The 20,848-nt window shown below is 30.3% G+C and overlaps 1 protein-coding gene across 5 annotated transcripts in view; it reads left to right on the forward strand.

The window, feature by feature from the left end:
- The window catches only part of LOC129911548 (uncharacterized), a 107,061-nt gene that overhangs the window by 59,308 nt on the left and 26,905 nt on the right, over nucleotides 1–20,848 (forward strand). For 2 of the 5 annotated variants that reach the window (XM_055989377.1, XM_055989378.1), the window contains exons 3-4: nucleotides 3,203–3,373; nucleotides 16,825–17,264. In XM_055989377.1, the coding sequence (XP_055845352.1) occupies nucleotides 3,203–3,373; nucleotides 16,825–17,264 (611 nt within the window). The remainder of the gene's footprint in view (nucleotides 1–3,202; nucleotides 3,374–16,824; nucleotides 17,265–20,848) is intronic. The other 3 variants (XM_055989380.1, XM_055989381.1, XM_055989382.1) reach the window with 3 other exon arrangements.

A 20,848-nucleotide genomic window follows, 5' to 3' on the forward strand; every position in this document is an offset into this window, starting at 1 on the left:
AATCACCTGTCAAGCTTCTTTTGATGGTGCTGCATTACTTGTATCTGAAGGATGATGATAAAAGAAGAATAATTTTAAAATGAAAGTGGGCCTCTCAAAAACAATAATGTCAACAAACTCAGATTAGACTTTAAGATACCATTTTTATTTTTTTTAGATTTTGTTTTTCTCTATGATATTTTTTTTTTTCTTCTCCTTGAAATGATGGATTAAGAGTTAGAATGAAGATGAGAAATTTTCTTAATTGTATTGGTCATTTTTTTTTTTGTTGTAAATGGGTTAGTTTCTTAGGGGATGGTAAAATGTTTTGTAAGGGCAAAATGTCAATATACCAAGATACCGTCTTAAGCGTTGTTGGTTGGCGAAGAAAAAAGCACTCTCAAAAATGTGACCTGCTAAGAAATCAGCATTCAAATTTGATAGACCAAGACAAATCAAGTAGGCTCACTAGAGTGAAAGAGGTTATTCAACCACCTTAGGGTGAGAAACTCAAGGAAGAACGAATTAGGTTGAAGATGCTCATTATGATTGACCATTACACCAACTTGGATTGAATTGCCAACTTGTGTATGTAGGTAAGTGGTGTAAAAAAAGTGGTCAATTCTGTTCAATTTGCATAATTAGCTATGTATACCTACTGAACCACTTACAACAAAAAATACTTAAAACATGATACTTTTTTTTTTTTAATTAGAGAATTTAAAATCAAAACTTGGCAATAGGTCGTTAATGAGCCACTTAAATAAGTCTAAGGAAGATTGGTCCCGGTGAAGTATCAAACGAAGTACTTTTGAATGTTTATAAAATCAATTTATTTACCAGCAAAATTCCAAGGATGTAAAATGTTAATTCTTTAATGCACAAAAAGTTCTTTAATGTTCTAAAAAGAAGAAGAAAAAACAAAAAAACATAAAATATTTCAAAAAATCCCTCCATTTAAATCTTAATCAAAATTAATCGATGTCGATTTATTTTTAAATAATTTATTTAATATATAATTCCCCAAATTCAACGTAAAACTGTGCCCACATTGCAAAAGTCAAAGGTGCCCCGAAGGAGCCTTATAACTGTTTTTCTTTTTGTTTCAATAACTACTACTAATATTTTTTTACAAAGGTGGTTTTAATTTACTTAACTTTAAGCAAAGTGCTATCAAAATATTGATTCACCATTAAAAAAAATAATTTTGTATTAGGTTCTGAAATCGCTTACATAGCGGTGGTCAAAAATTAGATAAGATATACAGAAAACACGAAAACACGTGGTACTCCGCGAAAAGTTAATGAAAGACTGCGAAATTTCACAAAATTTCTTTAAATCAAATTAAATTCTTCATCCAAACTTTTGTTAATTAAGGGCACGATCATACCGAAAAACGCAAAGTCAAATGTGCCTCCGTTTACCCTACTGAAGCGTTCAATTAACCAAGTATTAAATTTCTTTTTGAATATCTTTTTTCTTTGGTATTTTGACTTAGGTTTTGGTTTATTTTGACCATTTAGTTAATAGTTTCATCTGTTAATTTAGTTAATAGTTTTTTCAGACGAAAAAAAAAAACTAAAACAGGGTACACTTAAAGTGTCTTTTATCTTTGTATTTTTTATTTGTGTAGGTATCGTCCCAAATTTAAAATGACATGCTTTTAAAAAAGCGTTAAGTATTAAAAACCATTCGTTTTGATACCTTTTTTGGATTTGTCCAATGGTACGAACCCCTTTCCTTAAGGGCATTTTTCTCATTTAAAATGCAAAACAAAAATAAATTAAACAAATAAGTATTTGTTTTGCAAATAAAATCAAAAAGTTCCTAAATCCTGGGCTGTAGAAAAAACTAGACTATAAGCAAAAACAATTAACTCACTTGAAAATAGAAAAAAATGTCCAAAACTGCAATAAAGTACCAAAAATTTGTTTTTTTTTTTTATCCTATAAAATAAAGTAGGTTTAAACATAGAATTTAAGTCAAATCTCGGATAGAAAAAAATTTGCTCAAAATCTTCGTTTTTGAATACTATAATTTATTGCCTCAAAAATCTAGAAAAATCTCATGTCCGCAAGTTGCACTTTTCAAGGTCAAACCTTGAGATGAAGATTTCCAAAAATTAAGCAAACTTAGACTATGATATTTCATATGTACAGATACACATATGATTCATGATTTCCAGGTATTTTTTAATGCTAGTGTCTGAAAAACTAAAAACTTTTTTTCAAGTGTTTTCGTGTGTGCGAACTGTTTGCTTTCGTAGCTTAAAAAACGAAAGAAATTGTTCCGAATAAGCTCTATCTGAGGTTTATCTGACTATTGAAAAATTGGCCCTAAGAAGTGTAAATTACTGTTTTCAAGTACAAAAAATGCGAAAATTAAAAAAAAACAAACAGTTAAATATTTACTTTTACACAGTTTCCGAAAGTACAGAAAGAAAACCTTGTAAGTTAAGAAAGAAAAAATATAGTTTATGAATTTCTTATTTTTGTAGGCAATAAACTTATAAACTGTCAATAAAATACTTTTAACACAATTTCTATGAAATGTCTTGTAGTGTTTCAATAAAATAGAAGGTATTTAAAAATTAAGTTATTAAACAAAAGAGATTGTTGGATCTTTTTTGGTTTGTTACAGAAATGTCAAATGTTATATATAAAGTTTTAGTTTTGTTCCGAAAGCATCCCGTTTAATTTATCGGAAACGCCATCACTTGTACCCAGCGAAAAAGCTCTAGGGCTTTTTTTTTGTAAAACAATTATCGGCTTCTAAACATAGAATTTTAGATAAAAGGTTTTCTTGTAATTTACCCACGATTGACAAAAGCTGCATCTAAGTCGTTTTAGACTATAAAATATCAAACCTTAACAAACTGTTTATTTGCTATATTTATACCATCCAAATTCTGAATGTGTTTATCTTTTACATCTGTATTGCTTAATCACCTAAAATAGTCTTGAACAATAAAGGCTATAATTAACTAATTTAGATATAATGTACTTATGCATTCTTTGATTGCTTTGATAATGTTCACTACATTTTTATCTTTCAAACAATTTGTATCCTCATATAAACCATAATCAAAGACCCCATTCTTTACGTATTTAAAAAAAAACATGAACATTATAAAAGCACTTTATTGCACTTACACTTCAAAGTTTATTAATTTTTCATCATCTCACATCATTTTTTTTTTTTATTTTATTTTCATATAATATAGAATGCACCTCTCCACAATGCCAAGAAGAAGTCGCACAGCTTAGTGTACCAACGGTGGCGTTAGTGCCATTGCACAGTAACTCACCTGAAAGACGAATTACACAAAAAGAAATTATTGCAGGTGAAGAACGTCCCAAATATGTGCTCCAAGCTCAATATAAGCCCGTTTCTGGTAAGTTATCGCTATCAATCCAAACATACATATCTCCAAATCAATTTTTTGTTTTTTTTTTTCAAAAAAAAAAAATATTTATCACTTTTCATCAGCTCTTATTTCTCTATAATAATGTGTTTGTTTAGTTTATGGTTTTTTGTTTTAAATAAATAAATTATGACTAAAATAAACATATTCGTTAAAAATGCTTTGTGTGATAAGTTTTGTAATTTGTGTTTAGCTTTCAATTTGTTTTGCTAAATAAAAATTAAAATTCATAAAATCATAAAAAAATATTATTTTTTTTTTAAATAGTTCAACTCGAAGTGACGTCGTTATTTTGGAAATTATTTTTTAAATGTTTTTTTGTAAAGAAATATCTTGTAGTAGGTAGTAAATAAAAATCTTAACTGATCTAAACGTATTATTAATTGAGTAGTAATTGCAAGGATTTTCATTACTTTACAAATAAAAGGTTCATCGTCAACAAAGAATTACTGTTTCCCTTTAAAAGTCATCCTCTTGCATACTAGCATAAAGATTCTAATAAAAGTAAAGAGGCCAAGACGCTTCCCTGGTGCGTGTCAACTTTGACTCGCTTTGCTGTTCTGTTATCAAAATGGTATGACTGAGAGTTCCCTTTCAAAAAATTATCATTAATAAAATTACTTCCGATTTATCAGAATACCCAACGCAGGTAGGATTCTTCGGCATGACATAGGTACCTCATCAGGCAATCGAAAATGTCAATCCTTGCCGATTTCGTTGCATATTATACTTGAGTTATCTGAAAATTAAAAAAAAATCAAAAATCTCAAACCCAAAGAAAATTGTTTGCGTTTTCTAAACCATTTTTAAATGCGACCATTTTTGGCTCCAAGATTTTTCAAAATCGGTTCCTTGCCTCCAAAATATTCTGGCAACACTGATTCTTAGTGTCTTTTGATAGAAAATAAAATAAAACAAAACACTTGTTCTTTTGTTCCACAATGTATTTAAATTTTTTTAATTTATATATTTATTTTATAAATTAAACAGCCGACGCGTTTCGTCTGGTTAGGACATCTTCAGGGCACTAGATATACATTCATTTTGGTTTTTTATTTAGTTGTGCAAAGCTTAAATGACAAATTGAAGAACGAGAATGACGTAAAACAGAAAATTATTTTCAGATTAGATATCAGAATCCATGGAGTTTCTTCATTGTCTGTAAATGTTACCCCCAGAATTTTGCTTATCACAAACAAAAAAAAAAAAAAATTGATGAAAGTATGCACTTTGAACTTCAAATTCACCTGAAAAAACTTCTTTGGTGAATAACGTGGCATTCGAATCAATCAAATTTCAAATGATGCTTTCTTAGATTACTCTCCATTTTAATAGATACATGTCAAAAAATCGCTTCTCGGAAGTCCATAAACAGCAGGTACAATACTCAACGTAATGCTCAGTTTTTATCCACAGGGTACTAATGTGATCTATTCTATACTATACAGGAGAGACCAGCGCGGAATCCTGCTTTCGCACTTTCTCTCAAGTTTTCTTTCAAGGTTTCCCTTGACGATCATTCCCCTTTTTCACACTTCGTTCAGTGTCTCCAGGCTGCCTCTATTAGCAGAACTTGTAACCGTTCTGCAGAAAGCCATTAAGCGGTAAAAATATCATATCTACTAGTCTAGTTCTGATGTACCAATACCTCTAAGAGGTATTGGTACATCAGAAAATCAGCATTGTTAATCTTGAGGAATTGGATTGTTTCATTTGATGTCAGAGCTGCAGGAGCAGGAGTACGAAATATTAACTTAACTAAGTATCATTATTATATTAGTCTTCGACAAACCCCACGTCTTTTTCGAAAAATAAGTAGACTTCTCCCAAAATGTCGACTGTCGACTGTCCGTCGCGTTGTAGAAATCCGTCGTCATAGCGACCGTCACTTAATGATTTCACATGACATGTCGTTGCCAAACTTAGCATTCAAGACTTCTTATATTCGGTCTTATCACGAACTCCATTCGTATCCGAAATTTGCTACGATTCCTATAAAAAACAATCACGGAATCCGTTCGTAATGGAAAATTCCATACAAATTGTCACAACGATCGGATTTTGTGATTGTTTTCTCGAAATCGTAGAAAATTTCCGATACGAATGGAATTCGTGATAAGGCCGATTATAATGATTGATGGCGGAACCTAGTTGACTGTAAAAGACCTCCTTGTCTTCGTCAATAGCATATAATTGGTTCGTAACACTTTATGAGGGTGTCATAACGTAATCCGCAACGGACCCTTGATGGTTCGTTCACCCACAGGCTCCCTTTGAAGTAAGGCTATTGTACTCCAGCTTCTCAAACCCTTCCAAGTGTCTTATTGGAGCTGATTAGTACAGTGCTAAGAGTTTGGAGATCTATACTTTTTTGTTCCCATGAATGGCCTTCTATTAACCCTTAATATGTCCATTTTTTACCGCATGAACTCCTTCTTTATTGGGACGAATCTGACCTTAAAGGGTTCACCATGCCCAGTATCGAGAAGCGGCCTAACATTCCAGAAACCAATATTAGTAAGGGTACAATAACCAAAAAATCGTCAACGTGTAACGTTGTCAGTTTCCTTAGCGAACTTCGTCACTTACAGGCAACTATAATCTTCACACTTAACAGCATATCCTAGAGAAAATAGAACACTCTTTACTTGCAATAAGAAAAACCAATATCTTTCTACAGACTGAATCGTCGATGCTCATTGTCAATTATCAATTACAAAGAGCGTTACTCATTCGCGTTACTCATACGCGTTAATTTCTTCAGTAACTTTTCAACAGCTGATCAAGACAGCTCTTAAGACAGCAATTTTTCAGATCATCACCTTATCACTACTTTTTAGCTTCAAAGGTAGAAACAAATAGAATTAAAGAGTAAAATAAACTCGGTGGAAATGGATATTACAATTAAAGAGAAAATTCAAAAACTGTATCTTTCTCAAAAAGAATTTTCGTCACTTACAGGGAACTGTAATCTTCAGACTTAACAGCATATCCTAGAGAAAATAGAACACTCTTTACTTGCAAAAAGAGAAACCAATATCTTTCTACAGACTGACTCGTCGATGCTCATTGCCTATTATCAATTACGTAGAGCGTTACTCATTCGCGTTACTAATTCGCGTTACTCATACGCGTTAATTTCTTCAGTAACTTTTCAACAGCTGATTAAGACAGCCCTTAAGATAGCAATTTTTCAGATCATCACCTTATCACTACTTTTTAGCTTGAAGTGTAGAAACAAATAGAGTTAAAGAGTAAAATAAACTCGGTGGAAATGGATATTACAATTAAAGAGAAAATTCAAAAACTGTATCTTTCTCAAAAAGAATTTTCAGTTTTCAAAATCAATGAATGCTCAAGGACTTCAGGCGTGAAAACCAGTCGTGCTACTTTTTTTTAGAACGAACAAAAAAAAAACTAAAAGACTTAAAAATTAAACTTTGATAAAAGTCACGTAATGTGCTTAACATTTTTTAACAAGTTAAAACAATTTTTTTTTTTTGTTACAATTATTTCATCTAATTTGACCCATATTTTTTTTGAAAGAATTGAATTTCTTTACCTACTCTAGCCGGTAGACGACACGATAACTTTATGTTTACAATTCACAGAGGCTCAAAAGTTTATTTATTAGGTCATGTACTTTCGATGTTTTTTTAGATTTACTCAAAAGTCAAAGGATTCAATTTTTCTCCCAAAATATAGTTGAAATAATGAGGATTTGGTTAACGATGAAAATGTCAAAGAAATCATTTTACAAATTGTTTCTACAATGAATGAACAAAAAAGAAATAAGAAAACAAAAAAATACTTATCAAGGAAAGCCATAAAGAGCTCTGTGTTTTGTGTAATGGAAATGGGATCAATAAAACAGGATAAAATTCCTTTAAGATTTTGTTGTTGTATGTGGTTGTGTCGACGTTGAGTCTTTTATATGTATGTAGTTGAAAAGGTTGTTGCCTTGGATTTTGGGTTGTGAATTTTAAGAAATTAATTAATTTAATGGCTGGATTATTATGGTATTTGTGATGATGAGAAAAAAACAAAAAACCTAGCCACACACCCTTAATAAAGCCAGTCACCATAATGTATTGAAGCTTCTTCTTACAAACATTTTTTAAAGGGATTTAAAAAATATTCCATATTTCATAGAATATGTTATCAATCATCAAAATGCTGTGCCACGATATTTAGTCCTGCATAAAAAATAAGGTTCGTCAACAAGAGGTCAAGTTTGCAAAATGTTATCAATTATGTATGACTCTAAAACTGTTCTCCCTTTCCACGCTGGATTTTCATTCTAGTTTTGCGAGTAAAAGTGTCATCAAACGTCAACAAATTTGATGAAGGTAAACTTTTTTTTCACACTCTCATTGGTGAAAGTTAATACTAGGTATGACTTAGGTCTCTTAAAAAAAAAAGATGACCTCGCATGTAGGCCTCACTCAAGTTCATTCAATATTGTATGATAGAAACACGGGATGAGAAGTCCTAGCCGAATTGAAATATTGATAAAAATGTTTTAAAAAAATACATTACATTACATATTAATCTAATCCGAAGATAAATCTACGGACTAGACACACACTACAGCTTCGGAAACTTAGTCCATTTTGCTGATACAGCACAAGACATTAATACAACAGAGAGAAAGACAAAGAAAGAAAGAACAACAGAAACACATATAACACATAACTACGTGGCACAGAGGGGGAGACATCGTTGACAATTGTCTCATGTTATCGCACAGGTGGCTTCAGTTAAGCTGGCGATTTAGAAAAAACTTCTGAGCCGACCGTTGGGTTCGAACCCACGATGTCTGGCTCTGAAGTCATCTACTCATTCCTCTGTGCCATGGCCACCTGCTTAAAAAAAATAATAAAACAACATTTTGTGAAGTTGGTTTCAGACTTAAAAGCTCAAATTTTCAAAAAATATGACAAAATGTAAATTAGTACCTTTCTCTTGCTTTCACTCACAGCTGTGACTTAAGTGTGTGTGGGAAGACCGATTTCTCTGTGTGCCACAATATCTTTTAACGTTACCTTGTAGTTTGCTTTGAAAAGTATAAGATGAAACCCCACATGTAACGGTCAAAATTTTCAAAAATGCGCAATTTTTCAAAGCTACAATTTCAAGGAAAGAAAAAAAAAAATGTTGACCGTTTCATCTCTAGTCTAGGTGACTTCAAATTTCTGTAAAAAAAATTTCAAATTTCGAATTTTTTTTTGGATTTTGAAAGCTCGTTTTTAGGCTATTACTTTTATTAAAAAAAAAACCTAGAGTATTTTAAAAAGTATTGGGGCTACAAAATAAGGGTTTGCATCAAAAATTGAAAAGTTTTGAAAAGCTACAATTACTGGCAAAAGAAAACAAATTGAAAGAGTTATTCTTTCAAAATTTCTCCACTGGCCTTGATCAAACCGAAAGTGAAATTCTGAAACTTTGTGAAGCAAAACAAACTTTTTTTCGATCAAACAAACTTTTTGATCGGCCGATACTTAATCGTTGTAGTGTGCGCACTTTTATACTGATTAAGAGACCGATTAAATTGTCGGCCGATATAGAAAGTTTGTAGTGTGCCGGGGCTCTAAGTTGAAATAAAAAAATGACTGGGTCTAGCTACAAAATTAATTTTTGCACAACAAATTAGCATTTAATTAGCTACAACTTTGGACATCAAAAATATAATAATTTGCGTATTTTCATCCGCTAACTTCAGTCTTAGTACAGGTAAAATAGGCATTAAAAAAAAAAATTGTTACACTCATGAAACTTGTCAAAAAGTTTGCCAAGTACAAAAAAAGTCTATAAAAAAATTTGGGTGGAAGGGTGTTTTTCGCGGACAAAAGCCAATGATTCATTTTAATTATGGTTTTGATGACAAATTAAACATTTATAGATAAGTTCTTACACGTTTTACGCTAATCATTGGCTTTTTTTGGCCAATTGCAGATTTTACTGTCTCTTCGAAAAAAAAAACACCCTTTCACCAAAATTTTTTTTATGAAAACTCTTTATTCTTGCATTCTATCCCAAAATCATTGTTTTTACCAAATTTCATTAGGGTGACCCATCATTTTTGTTTTCACTCAAAAAAACACCCTTTTAACCATGATATTTTTATAGACACTTTAGATTCTTGTTTCTTATCTTAAAAGTAACATAAGTGCTAAATTTCAATAGGGTACCACTAATATTACTCTAGTATTATATACTTTACCCATATTTTCTTTACTTCTAAAAAAAACACCCTTTCACATAAAAAAAGATGTATAGACTTACATTATTCGTAATTCCCATGGGAAAGAGAACATATTTAATGAATTTCGTAATTGTACCATCTATAACATTGATTTTATCGGACATATCGCGGATTTTTCCCTATTTCCCAAAAAAACACCCTTTAACCTAAAGTATTTGTATAGACTGTTCGGGTTCTTGGTTTCTGTTATAAATGAAACATTTTTACCAATTTTCATTGGTGTAACAATTTTTTCCTAGTTTTTGTGGTACTAATTCCGAATTTCATCATTTCTTAAAAAAAAACACCCTTTCACTCAAGATAATATTGTACACTTTATAGTTTCTTTATTCTTATACCAACCAAAACATTTACACCAAGTTTTTAAAATTAATAAAATTTAAGTCAGCTGTTAGATACCTTCCTCACACACAACTGAACCTACCAAAAAAACACCCAATTCAATTCAATTTAGTTTATTGAACTTCTTATTTACAATTGACTTAAAAATTAACTTATTTCTAAGATACATTGGTTGATATAAAATTTTGTTGGCACAGAAGGGGCCTCACCTTATACAATGACTAAGTTATAAAATATAAATAAATATTATACATGGATAAACTTAATTTAAAAAGTCTGCTGACTAGGTTGTCCTCGGGGTGTTCAGTTGGGTTGGTTAGATTGGCGTTTAGCCACGATAGTGTGCCGACTGGGTGTCCACTTTTTAGATTCTTAATTCTTATACCAACCAAAACATTTACACCAAGTTTTAAAAATTAATAAAATTTAGGTCAGCTATTATGATACCTTCCTCACACACAACTTAACCCATCAAAAAAACACCCTTTCACCAAAAATAATTTTAAGAACTTTATGAATCCTTTTTCCCTGCTTTATCTTAAACCTTCATCCCGAATTTTATCAGTGTAGCATGTTTTTCACATGGGTTTAGGTTATATTTTACTTGTTGAAGTCAAATGACAAGCACTCTTGTTTTCAATCGGCTATAACTTCTCTTAGAGCAATCGTATGGACTTTATTTTTATGTCATTAGATTCAGCATCAAAAAATAACTTGAAAACATGTGTCATATGATGATATTCGACCAACAATTTTTTTCAGTAGGTATATTTTTGACCTTCACCCCCTCCCTCTTGTCCGCGAAAAAAAACCCTTCCACCCAACTTTTTTGTATAGACTTTTTTTGTACTTGGTTCTTATCCCAAAAGCAAACTTTTTGCCAAGTTTCATGAGTGTAACAATTTTTTTTTTTTTTATTTCTTGATTTTATGTACTATTTTACCTGTACCTACTATCTTACTTTATCGGAATTTTGAAAAACAAAAAAATCTGTTGAGGCTTTAAAACGAAGTTTATGGAAGATATGGATCTCAGCCAAACTTATTGTTTTTAATGATTTCAGATTTTGCCCGCTAACTTCAGACTTATTTTGTTGGAACCATGCGATCTAAAAATGTTTAGCTTGCGCAAAAAATTTGCATTCAATTACTGAGATATTTTTTTTTTTTTTATTTCGCCACAAAGTGTCCACCAGAGTAAGGGACGTAGTTTAGATCCGCTTGCTGTTTTTGGTCTCAAAGTTCAAAGATCATAATCAATATTTTCTGGCGTCTGGCATCATGTAATGCCATGATTCGTCGTAGTAGTCTATCATAAAGTGATCTAATAATCTCTTGAGAGATGTTATAATTGCTTCCTCCAATTCTTCTTTGTTTGTTGTATTATTGACCTTTCTTGTATGTATGTAGGTTTCTTGAGCTAAAATCGAATAGAAATCCTAATATTCATATCCAGTGAACGGTGATATGACAGGCGAATTGCCAAAAATATTGTAATAATGACGTCGTTTATGGGAGATTTAAGAAAACGTTACTTAGACATACCCTGACCCATTTCAACAGAAATTGTGAAATAGTGAATTGAAAAAGAATAAGTCCATTCAGATGGGTTCTGAAAACTCACAAAATGTCCATTTCCGAGAGGCTTCCCGATTTTTATTTTTCCATTGTCGGATATATCAAAAAATTAGAATATGTTCAGAAGACCATAACGCAAAAACCATAGGTTGCACTCAGTGATCTGAAAGACAAGTCCAAAAACGCCCGATGGCAATTTTCGTTGTGATACTTCTACCGAAAAATTTCATCGAAAACACAATTTTCTAAAACTCAATTTATTTAAACCAATTAAACTAAAACTCAGTGAAAAGTGTTTTTGATTTCCTGAAATTGACATATTGATGGTACTGAAACTTGTTTAGGTGCGATTACACACAGTAATTACTTTGAATGAATAAGAATTCATGGAATTTAACTTCTAAAAGTTTTTGGGTCCACTTTAGTTTCTATCTATCATAAACCTTTACTATGTAAGGATAACCTAACAATATTCTAAACTCTCTCTGCTTTTGGGTTTTTACTTGTAACTTGTAATTTGTAATTCATGCATTCATTCGAAATAGCTTTTTATTAAATTGAGTTTCAGTTAAATGATAGTTATCTATTCTTGACGCATTTGTTCTCAGTAATGGTTAACAAAATTAATATACAAGATTTCAAGGAATTAAATAACTATCTAAAATTAAAATTCAGCTTTCCGCTTTATCCTTTCAAATTTAGGTACTTCTCAATTTTATAATTTTTTAATAACAATGGCTTATTGTTTTTATTATTTGGGAAACAGAGTTGAGCATACGTAATGAATACCAGTTTACGTGATAACGTTTCAGGAAAACAGATTTTTTGCTTTAAAAAACAAAAAATATTTCAGAATTATTCTGTAAGCAAACAAAATAAAAGTTTTGGGTTGTCTTGGGATTCGAACCCAAGACCTCTGGTGAAAAAGACACAACCTTATCCTTCGATTCCGCATACATACTTGTTTGTTTTTAAGTTTGATTCAACACACTTAAATCTGTCAAATTTAATTAATTTTCGTAAAGAAATGGCAAAGAAAATCATTTTTGACAACGAAAAGCACCACTGTACTTTGAAATATTTTCTGGAAACATTTTCCATACAAGATGATTACACTGGTATACAAGGGTTTTGTTGCCGAAACAAAAATATAAATACTTTTCTGAAGGTTTTCGGTGTGCTGAACTCGATTCCGAAGTCAGAAAAAAAATAATCAGCTCCCGCAAAATGTTTTTTTGAGTACTTCGGATCTTATTCATTTATATAAGGAAAATTGTTTAAGCATACTTATAGTAACGGTTTCTATAAGAAACCATCTTTCAATACCTGTTCAAATCTTTTGAACATCTTTTTTATTGCCCGAGATATCTTAAAATGAAGTAAATGGGTTTGGCTTCATATGTATATCATAATGAGATAATGACGTTATAAAATTTCTATGGTAGATTAAGTATGCCAAAGAACTGAGGATATCTCGAGCAGTAAGAAAGATATCGGAAAGATTTTAACAGGTCTTGAAAGATGGATATTCTTCTAAAAACCGTTACTCAAAAAATTTTCCTTATAGGTACATATTAAGAATAAGGTCAGAAGTAAAATTTCAAAAACGGGATCTGATAAATTTTTGTTTACTTCGGATTCGAGTTCAGCACATCGAAAACCTTCAGAAAAGTAAATTTTTGTTTCGGCAACAAAAAAAGTTTAATTTTGCTAACCAGTGTTATTTTAAAATAAAAGTGAAATGGGGTATGTAAATTTAAATAAATGTAACACGAACTTTTCAAAAAAAAACAAAAAATGGTAGGTACTCCTGGATCCTGCGTTCATTACAGTTGAAAATTATACGTGGATATTCTGAATTGTTTGATACTTGCACCCTTGATCCTTGATGGCCCTAAAATGTCCCATTTCATTAGAAAATTGAACTTTACTTACTTAACTTAAATCCATTTATGTATGTCAAATTCCTAGTAAAATCTAAAAATGGGTTTTTAAGCGTGGTTACACAAAAAATTAAAAATGTTTAAAATAATGGACTATTTTTCTTCTGAAACTAATAATTGTATTTATGCTGACAGCAATATTCTAAAAAGTTTACTCTATGTATTGACATTGCTACCAAAATATTGCATATAATCACTAAGACTAGGAAAAATTGGATTTTACTATTCTAAAAATAAAAAAAAAAAAAATTGTGTGCCCACTTCAGTTTTTATAAAAAGTTTCATTTAAAAATAGAAGAAACTATCCAAATCCAATCCAATTTTTCTCGGTAGTGGTTAACGAAATTAAAATGGTTTTTTTCAAGAAATTAAATTTTTATTTAGTTAAAAATTCAGTTTCCACTTTACTTATTTTTTTTTTATTTTAAAAAGAAAATAAAATCAATTTCAAAACTGATATGTACTGATAAAAACGAGGCTAGTACGGATTATAACTTTAACACAAAAAAAAAAACAAACAACGAAACGTGTCTGGTTTTGAGAGAACATAGGAAACCGTTTTACACGTGCCAATGATGTTCTTGTATGAATTTCAATTTCTATGAAATGTGTGTGGTCCGTTCTGACCTTTCTTTGATGCACTTTTTCTCGGTATATTGGTTACCGAAATAAATATAATTTTCAAAAGAATTGAATTACCATCCAATGTCTAAATAATGTTTTCCGCTTTATCCTTTTATAGATTTCCTCTTAAAATTTAAATTTTCCAACAACAATACTTTTTTGTTATTTTGAAAATATCATGTCCAACAATAAATGATTAAAAATATGATATGTTTATCATGGGTAGCGGTAGAATGGACCTACACATTGACATAAATTTAAAGAGTATTATTTTACCGCTTTTTACTAGTTTAAACAAATCACCGTACACAATAAGAGCTAGCAGGTATATTTGTATCAATTTTTTTTTATCGCTCCAAAACAATTAAAATTACGTTATATGATCCACTTCGATACTAACTTTTTCGCCTTCAATTTTTGCTTCTAATACCAAATGCAAAACTTCAACCGATTTTCATAACTATTTTATTGATAGAATGTTTCGCTACAATTTCCATCGTTATATATATGCAAAAAAAAAAACACCCTTTCATGCAAAATATTAAAATGCACTTTCTTTAAAATTGGACAACAGCAGTTCAAAAATTTTATTAGTGTACTATTACACTGGTTAACCAAATTAAACTTTTTTTTGTTGCCGAAACAAAAATATACTTTTCTGAAGGTTTTCGGTGTGCTGAACTCGACTGAGGATATCTCGGGCAATAAAAAAGATATCGGAAAGATTTAGGTCCATTTTCTTCACTCGGAGTTGAACAAAACTTGAGAATTTTTATATTAAAAATTCTCAAGTTATGTTCAACTCCGAGTGAAGAAAATGGACCTAAAACACATTTAAAAAGTTGATAAATAGTTCTTATAAATGTTACTAAATATGCTCAAACAATTTTTCTTATATAAAAGAATAAGGTCCGAAGTACTGCATACTCTAACGGTAATATCTCAAAAACGGGAGCTGATTAGTTGTTTCTGACTTCGGATTCGAATTCAACACACTGAAAACCTTTAGAAAACCCTTGTAAACCAGTGTTATTTTTACCAGGTTTCACTTCAATTTTCAGCTCTAAAAGCCATCACTTCCCCACTTTTAAGGCCTTCTTTAAACAAGTTTAAAAAGGAGCCTATATAGAGCGGGTTTTGGGTATGCTTAAAGAGGCCAACCAATAGAATCCGTCGCATTCGTTACGTCAGAGGACTTTACTGACAGCTCAATAAAATACACACGTTCTTATGAGAACTGACGCGTACCATGACTCGACGGATGCGGTTTATTGGTCAGTTCTATATGGCTTTGGCCCTTTAGAGGGTAAAATTCTGCGTCGGTTCAAGAATCATGAATTAATTTTTCTGACCTCAATTGCTAGCTTTTGTAGACTAAATTAAAATTTGATAGTTGGGCGTCTAGTTCAAGATGACAAAAAATTCCCGTAAAAAAAATATTTGTATTTTGCATTTTATTAAGTTTTTAGGGGAATACTTTTGAGCTAACTTTTTCAGCAAAAATTTGAATACTTTAAAATGCTTTTGAGCTGCAAAATTGTGGTTTGCATCAAAAATGTTGTTTTGAAAAAAATCCATTAGTTTTAGTGAACCAAAAGTGATTTTTTTTTTTTTACTTTTTAAACCTAAGAATAACAAATGAGCATTTAAATTGTCACAATTACTTAGAAACCAAGCAAGCTACAAATTTTCGGTTTTCGCAACAAATTAGCTACACTTTCTGGCATTAAAATTGTTTGGTTTGATTCCTCTATACTAAACCATTCCTAAATAGTTCTTGTATTTCACGGACTGTACACTGGTGAACTTTTTCAGATGTACCATAAGATTCTTTCATTTAAATATTCAGAATTTCAAAGCTAATATCCTTTAATATTTCGTTTTAAACCCACTGCACCGAACCTGCGTCACTGAACTCTAATATAGTTGAAAACATTGACTTTTGGATTATCCTAACCCTAGTCTGGGTGAATAAGATAGACCAATAATTTATTTTTATCAATGCCTCACTGCGTTCAGCCAGCAACATGTCAAAAGTTTGTTATGAAAACATTTCATTATAGTCCATTACTTTGTATATTGCAATTTCCATATACAAACCACAAAAATTAAATATTCATATAAATCTCTGCTAGTATAATGCAAAATCCAGATAAATTATTTGTATGCATAGAAAATTAATTAAATCAATTTCATCAAATCCAAAATTAATTTAAATTTTTCTCTGTGTTTGTTTGTTTGTTTTAAAATATTTCAATTTTTCACTTTCAATTTGTCTCATTATGTTTATACATACGTAATTTGCTCCTGGTTTTCAATTTCAATTTCGAATTCTCATTTAACTTTACCCTCAAACCTTTTAAAATCCATTATAAATCCCTCTACCTTTTATATGTATTAATATATATTGTATTTTATATAAATGTATTATCTGCATGAGTAAATGATTATAATTTTCATTGCTGCGTGTGATGTCTTCGTTACGTTAACGTTGTGGATCTAAATAAATAAATAAAAAAAAAATACATAAACTTTATTAAAAATAAAAAAAAAATAATGTAAAACAAATTGCTATGCTAAATACATCTCTCACAAAAAATTTATCTACTACACAAACAAACAAAAAATATAACTTTTAATCAAAAATAATTCTCGAAAAACTTTAAAAAGATGAAAAGGATAAAAAAATTATATCTGTTCATAAGAATCAAAGATTTGTTGTTGAAACTATAACAATGACTACAGTCACAGAAAGACGAATCGTGCGGGAAGCCACCGAAGACATAACGACCACATCGACAGCACCCGTAAGTCTCCAGACGGCAGAAGTTACAGCGCCATCTATCATCACCTCCGCTGCTGCCGCTGCCAATGCCACCGCCGGTATTATTGCTGCACCAGTTGCAGCCTCAGCACTAGCACCATCATCAGCAACAGCAGGTAATACAACAACAACAACAACAACACATCCAGCCATAAATAGTGTGAGTGAATCTACCGAACTAATCCAGGAGCCAAAGCCACCGATTCCACCAAAGGAGTCCTCCCCAACACAGATAAGTGGCATCCTGAAGGGTGGCAAACTATGGAAGCAGGAATCTATAAGTCAGGTGAGTGGTTATTGTGCAATCAGTAGTTTAGTAGAGAGAAAAATGGGTGGGGGGTAGAAAAAGTATATATACCTACCAACACCAACACTAGCAGCTATAGCTTGCGGCATAGAAGCAAAGAATTAATGGGGTTGACTGCACAATTTAGATTGAGATTGAGGATTTAACTGAGGATTTCAGTGGGGTGCTGTGCGGGGAGTAGACATTTACAGCAAAACATCTCAGGGAAGAAAATAATGTTTGTTGTTTTTTTTTTTTTTATTTTTTTATTCTTTACGAGTATTTGTGTTGATTGGATTACCAAAGAATTTTCTTCTTCTCGACATTTTTTGTATGAATTTTATCACGATAAAGTTGATTGCAGAGAAAGATGTGTTGTTATTTTGTTGCAAAAAAGAGATATCCGATTCAGCATTAATGAGGTCTTATTTCTTAGTATTCATTATATTTATCTTTTCAAATAACTTTTCGATGATGACAAATAATATTTTATAGATGTTACTTTGTTTTAGATTGTATAAGAAATTAATTTCACAGAACTATTGAAAGAATTATTTTCTCTATTTATATTGTACCTATTAAATATATATTTTGTAGATATTTATGTTTTTATAGGGAGTAAATAACAATACATCTTCAAAAATGTCTTTATTAATTTTTAAAATATTCAATGTATCAATATTAATGAAAATACATATATTTTGATGCAAAGTTCTTACATAATATTACTTTCTATAAAAAAATAATATACCTACATTCTTGTAAGATTTATTGTTTTAAAGATATAAACTAGAAACAAAAATAACGTTTTTTGCTTTTGACTCTTAAATAGTGTTATCAAAAAATATTTATAAATTTTTATATTACCAACAAAAAGTCTTATGACACTTTTTTCGATACGATCGTTCAGATTCAAGATATAGCAAATTTAAAATATTTTATATTTATTTAATATTTAAAGTGTTCAAAAATTTCGTTAATTTAGCAGACAAAACAAGGCATTCCCTAAGAGCAGTCCCTGACAACTTTTTCGATTTGCGCTATCAGTTAAGGGGTTATATCTAGTTGTAAGTCCGAAAAAACGTTCTTTTTTGTGTATTTTTTGTGAAGAGGCATTTATTTATATAAACATAAAGAATACATGTCCATATACATATGTAGCATATATAATGTACTAAAAGAATTCGCTGTGTATTTAATGTTGTAGTAGTTCTCCTAGACGACCTCCAAAAAAAGGTGTCTGGCGGTGAGCAAGATATGTATGTTTGATCCAAATCAGCTAAAATTAAAAAGAAAGATTAATTTCCAGGGAATAGTCAGAATTTTGATTTTTGACAAAATGGCGGTTTTCCCAAAGAAAAAAATCGTTGTTTTTCAAGAAAATTTACGCTTTAAAGTGGCTTAAAGAATTGAATTATTGTCAAAAACCTTATTCCTTCGTTCATTACCTGAAAAAGTATCTGAGAAAATTGTATTCAATTCAAGCCGATCACTCCAGCCGTTTCGGAGAAATTTTGCTCACCGACTTTGAAAACACAGTTTCCAGAAAAACGCGTTTAAAAATTTTCGGAACCATGTAAACTTAACAAAAAATTCTTCACAAATACGTATTTTATCGGAAACCAATTGCTGTATCAATGTGAAATTTTCGAACAACATTCTTACAAAATTATTTAATTTTTTTTTTTTCAAAATTACAACTAGGTTTTATCTCTTGCTTTTAGAAAATTTCAATATAAATAGACTTTTTGTTTGAAAATTTTGAAACAAAAAAAAAAACTGTATTTTACTAAATGTCATTGAGAAGGAGTTTTCTGATTTAAAAAAATGTATTTTAATTTTCACATCGTGTAAACTCCTAACACCAGTACAAATTAAGTTGAAAAACAAATTGAAAATATCTTAATAAAAACGGTCTGCTGTCGAATGGAACTTTTGCTAGGGAAACTCATAAAAAAAATAAAAAAACAGATTTTGCATGTGACTTTTTTGTGGAAAATTGAAAATTGTGTATTTATTTTGTCTGCAAGCAAGAAAAATTTATTCGACCGGATCTACCTGTCCGTTTTCCCCAAACACCTTAAAAATTTTTAGTAAATTGCAAAAAACCCTTCCATTTTATGGCAATTTTTATGGCTCTTTGCAATTAACTAAAAATTTAAGGTAAATGAAAAACTTTCTTTAGGTTCAAATTCAGCACGTCAAAATACATAAAGATTGGTAGGTCTTGGCAAAAGTACTGGCAAACTTTTTTCGTGGGCTGCTGATTACACTAGTTTACAAAAAAAAAAAAAAAATTTGGACATTTTGGACTTTATACTTTTAGTATAGATTTGAGCCCAGAAAACTCGAAAATCTAAATGTGTTGAACAAAAATGGTTCAAAAAGACCAAAAACAGTAGATTTTGAAAGTTCATATTTTATCCAATTTTAGCCGTAGGTATTCAATTTTTGTGACCATTATGTTGAAAGTATAAATGCTCAAATGATAAAAATAGTTTAGTAAGAACATCAAAAATTTTGTTTTTTTCTCTTTTATGAATAGTTACAATAGTTTTTTACAATATTTCAACTTTAATTTTTTTTTAAAGGATACACATCGATAGGAAATTTAATTATCTACAATAAAATTACTTAATAAAAATTTTTAAATTCGGCTTGCTTCTCAAGTTATAGACAAAAACTTAGAAATTAACAGAAAAAATCAAAACTGATCGTTACAAAAATTGTCATATCTTTATAATTTATCCATAGATTTTGAAGAACTTTGAGGATTCGAAAGATTTTGATTTTTTCTTTCAGTAATAAAGTTTTTTTTCGGAAATTTTCTTTAAAAACTCGATTTTTTTAAAAATTTTTTAATACATTGCACTTAAACTTCTGGAGTGACCCAGAAAAATTGTTCTAGCGTTTTTTGCTTATTTACTCAGCTTTCAATCGCCGGCTTTTTCTGTTCAGATTAGTCGTTTATTACTCAAGATATAGTCCGAATACTAAGTAGGCTGGAAAAAAACAACGACAAAAAACTTTGAAAAATCATATCTCGAAAACGTATCCATCGTAATTTTTTTTAAAGTGATTTCAGAGTCCTAGAGTTCAAAGTACGTACGAAAAATACAGTGGGATTGAGTGTCCATTTTGGCTGTAAACCAGTGTTATTAGACTAGTAGTTTTGTGAAATGGGGCCTAGTTGTACAATATCCGATATATGTATCTCCGTTGTTCATTAAGTTATTTTCAAATTTGTACCACCATTTTTAGGAATTTTATGTTATATGGAGATAATGAAACATATTTACTGAAAAATCAATCCCGAAATGTGTATTTAAATTTTTTTTATTTTTGACAGTGTATTTCCAGAAAAAGGAAATTAATGTTTCAACCGCAAGAAAATGATATAATCAAAGAAAATTTAAACTTATTTCAAACAAAAAAACGCAAAATTTTATAAAAATCAAGTTTTTTTGTCAGAAATAAAAATAAAAAACAAAAAAATTAATTTTTGGCATTCTTCTCAATATTTTTGAGACACTGGTCTATGTCTGAAAAATATTTTTTTTTTTTTTTTTTAATTTTAATTCTTC

This window comes from Episyrphus balteatus, chromosome 2, assembly GCF_945859705.1.
Source record: "Episyrphus balteatus chromosome 2, idEpiBalt1.1, whole genome shotgun sequence".
In the NCBI taxonomy this organism is placed as follows: Eukaryota; Metazoa; Arthropoda; class Insecta; order Diptera; family Syrphidae; genus Episyrphus; species Episyrphus balteatus.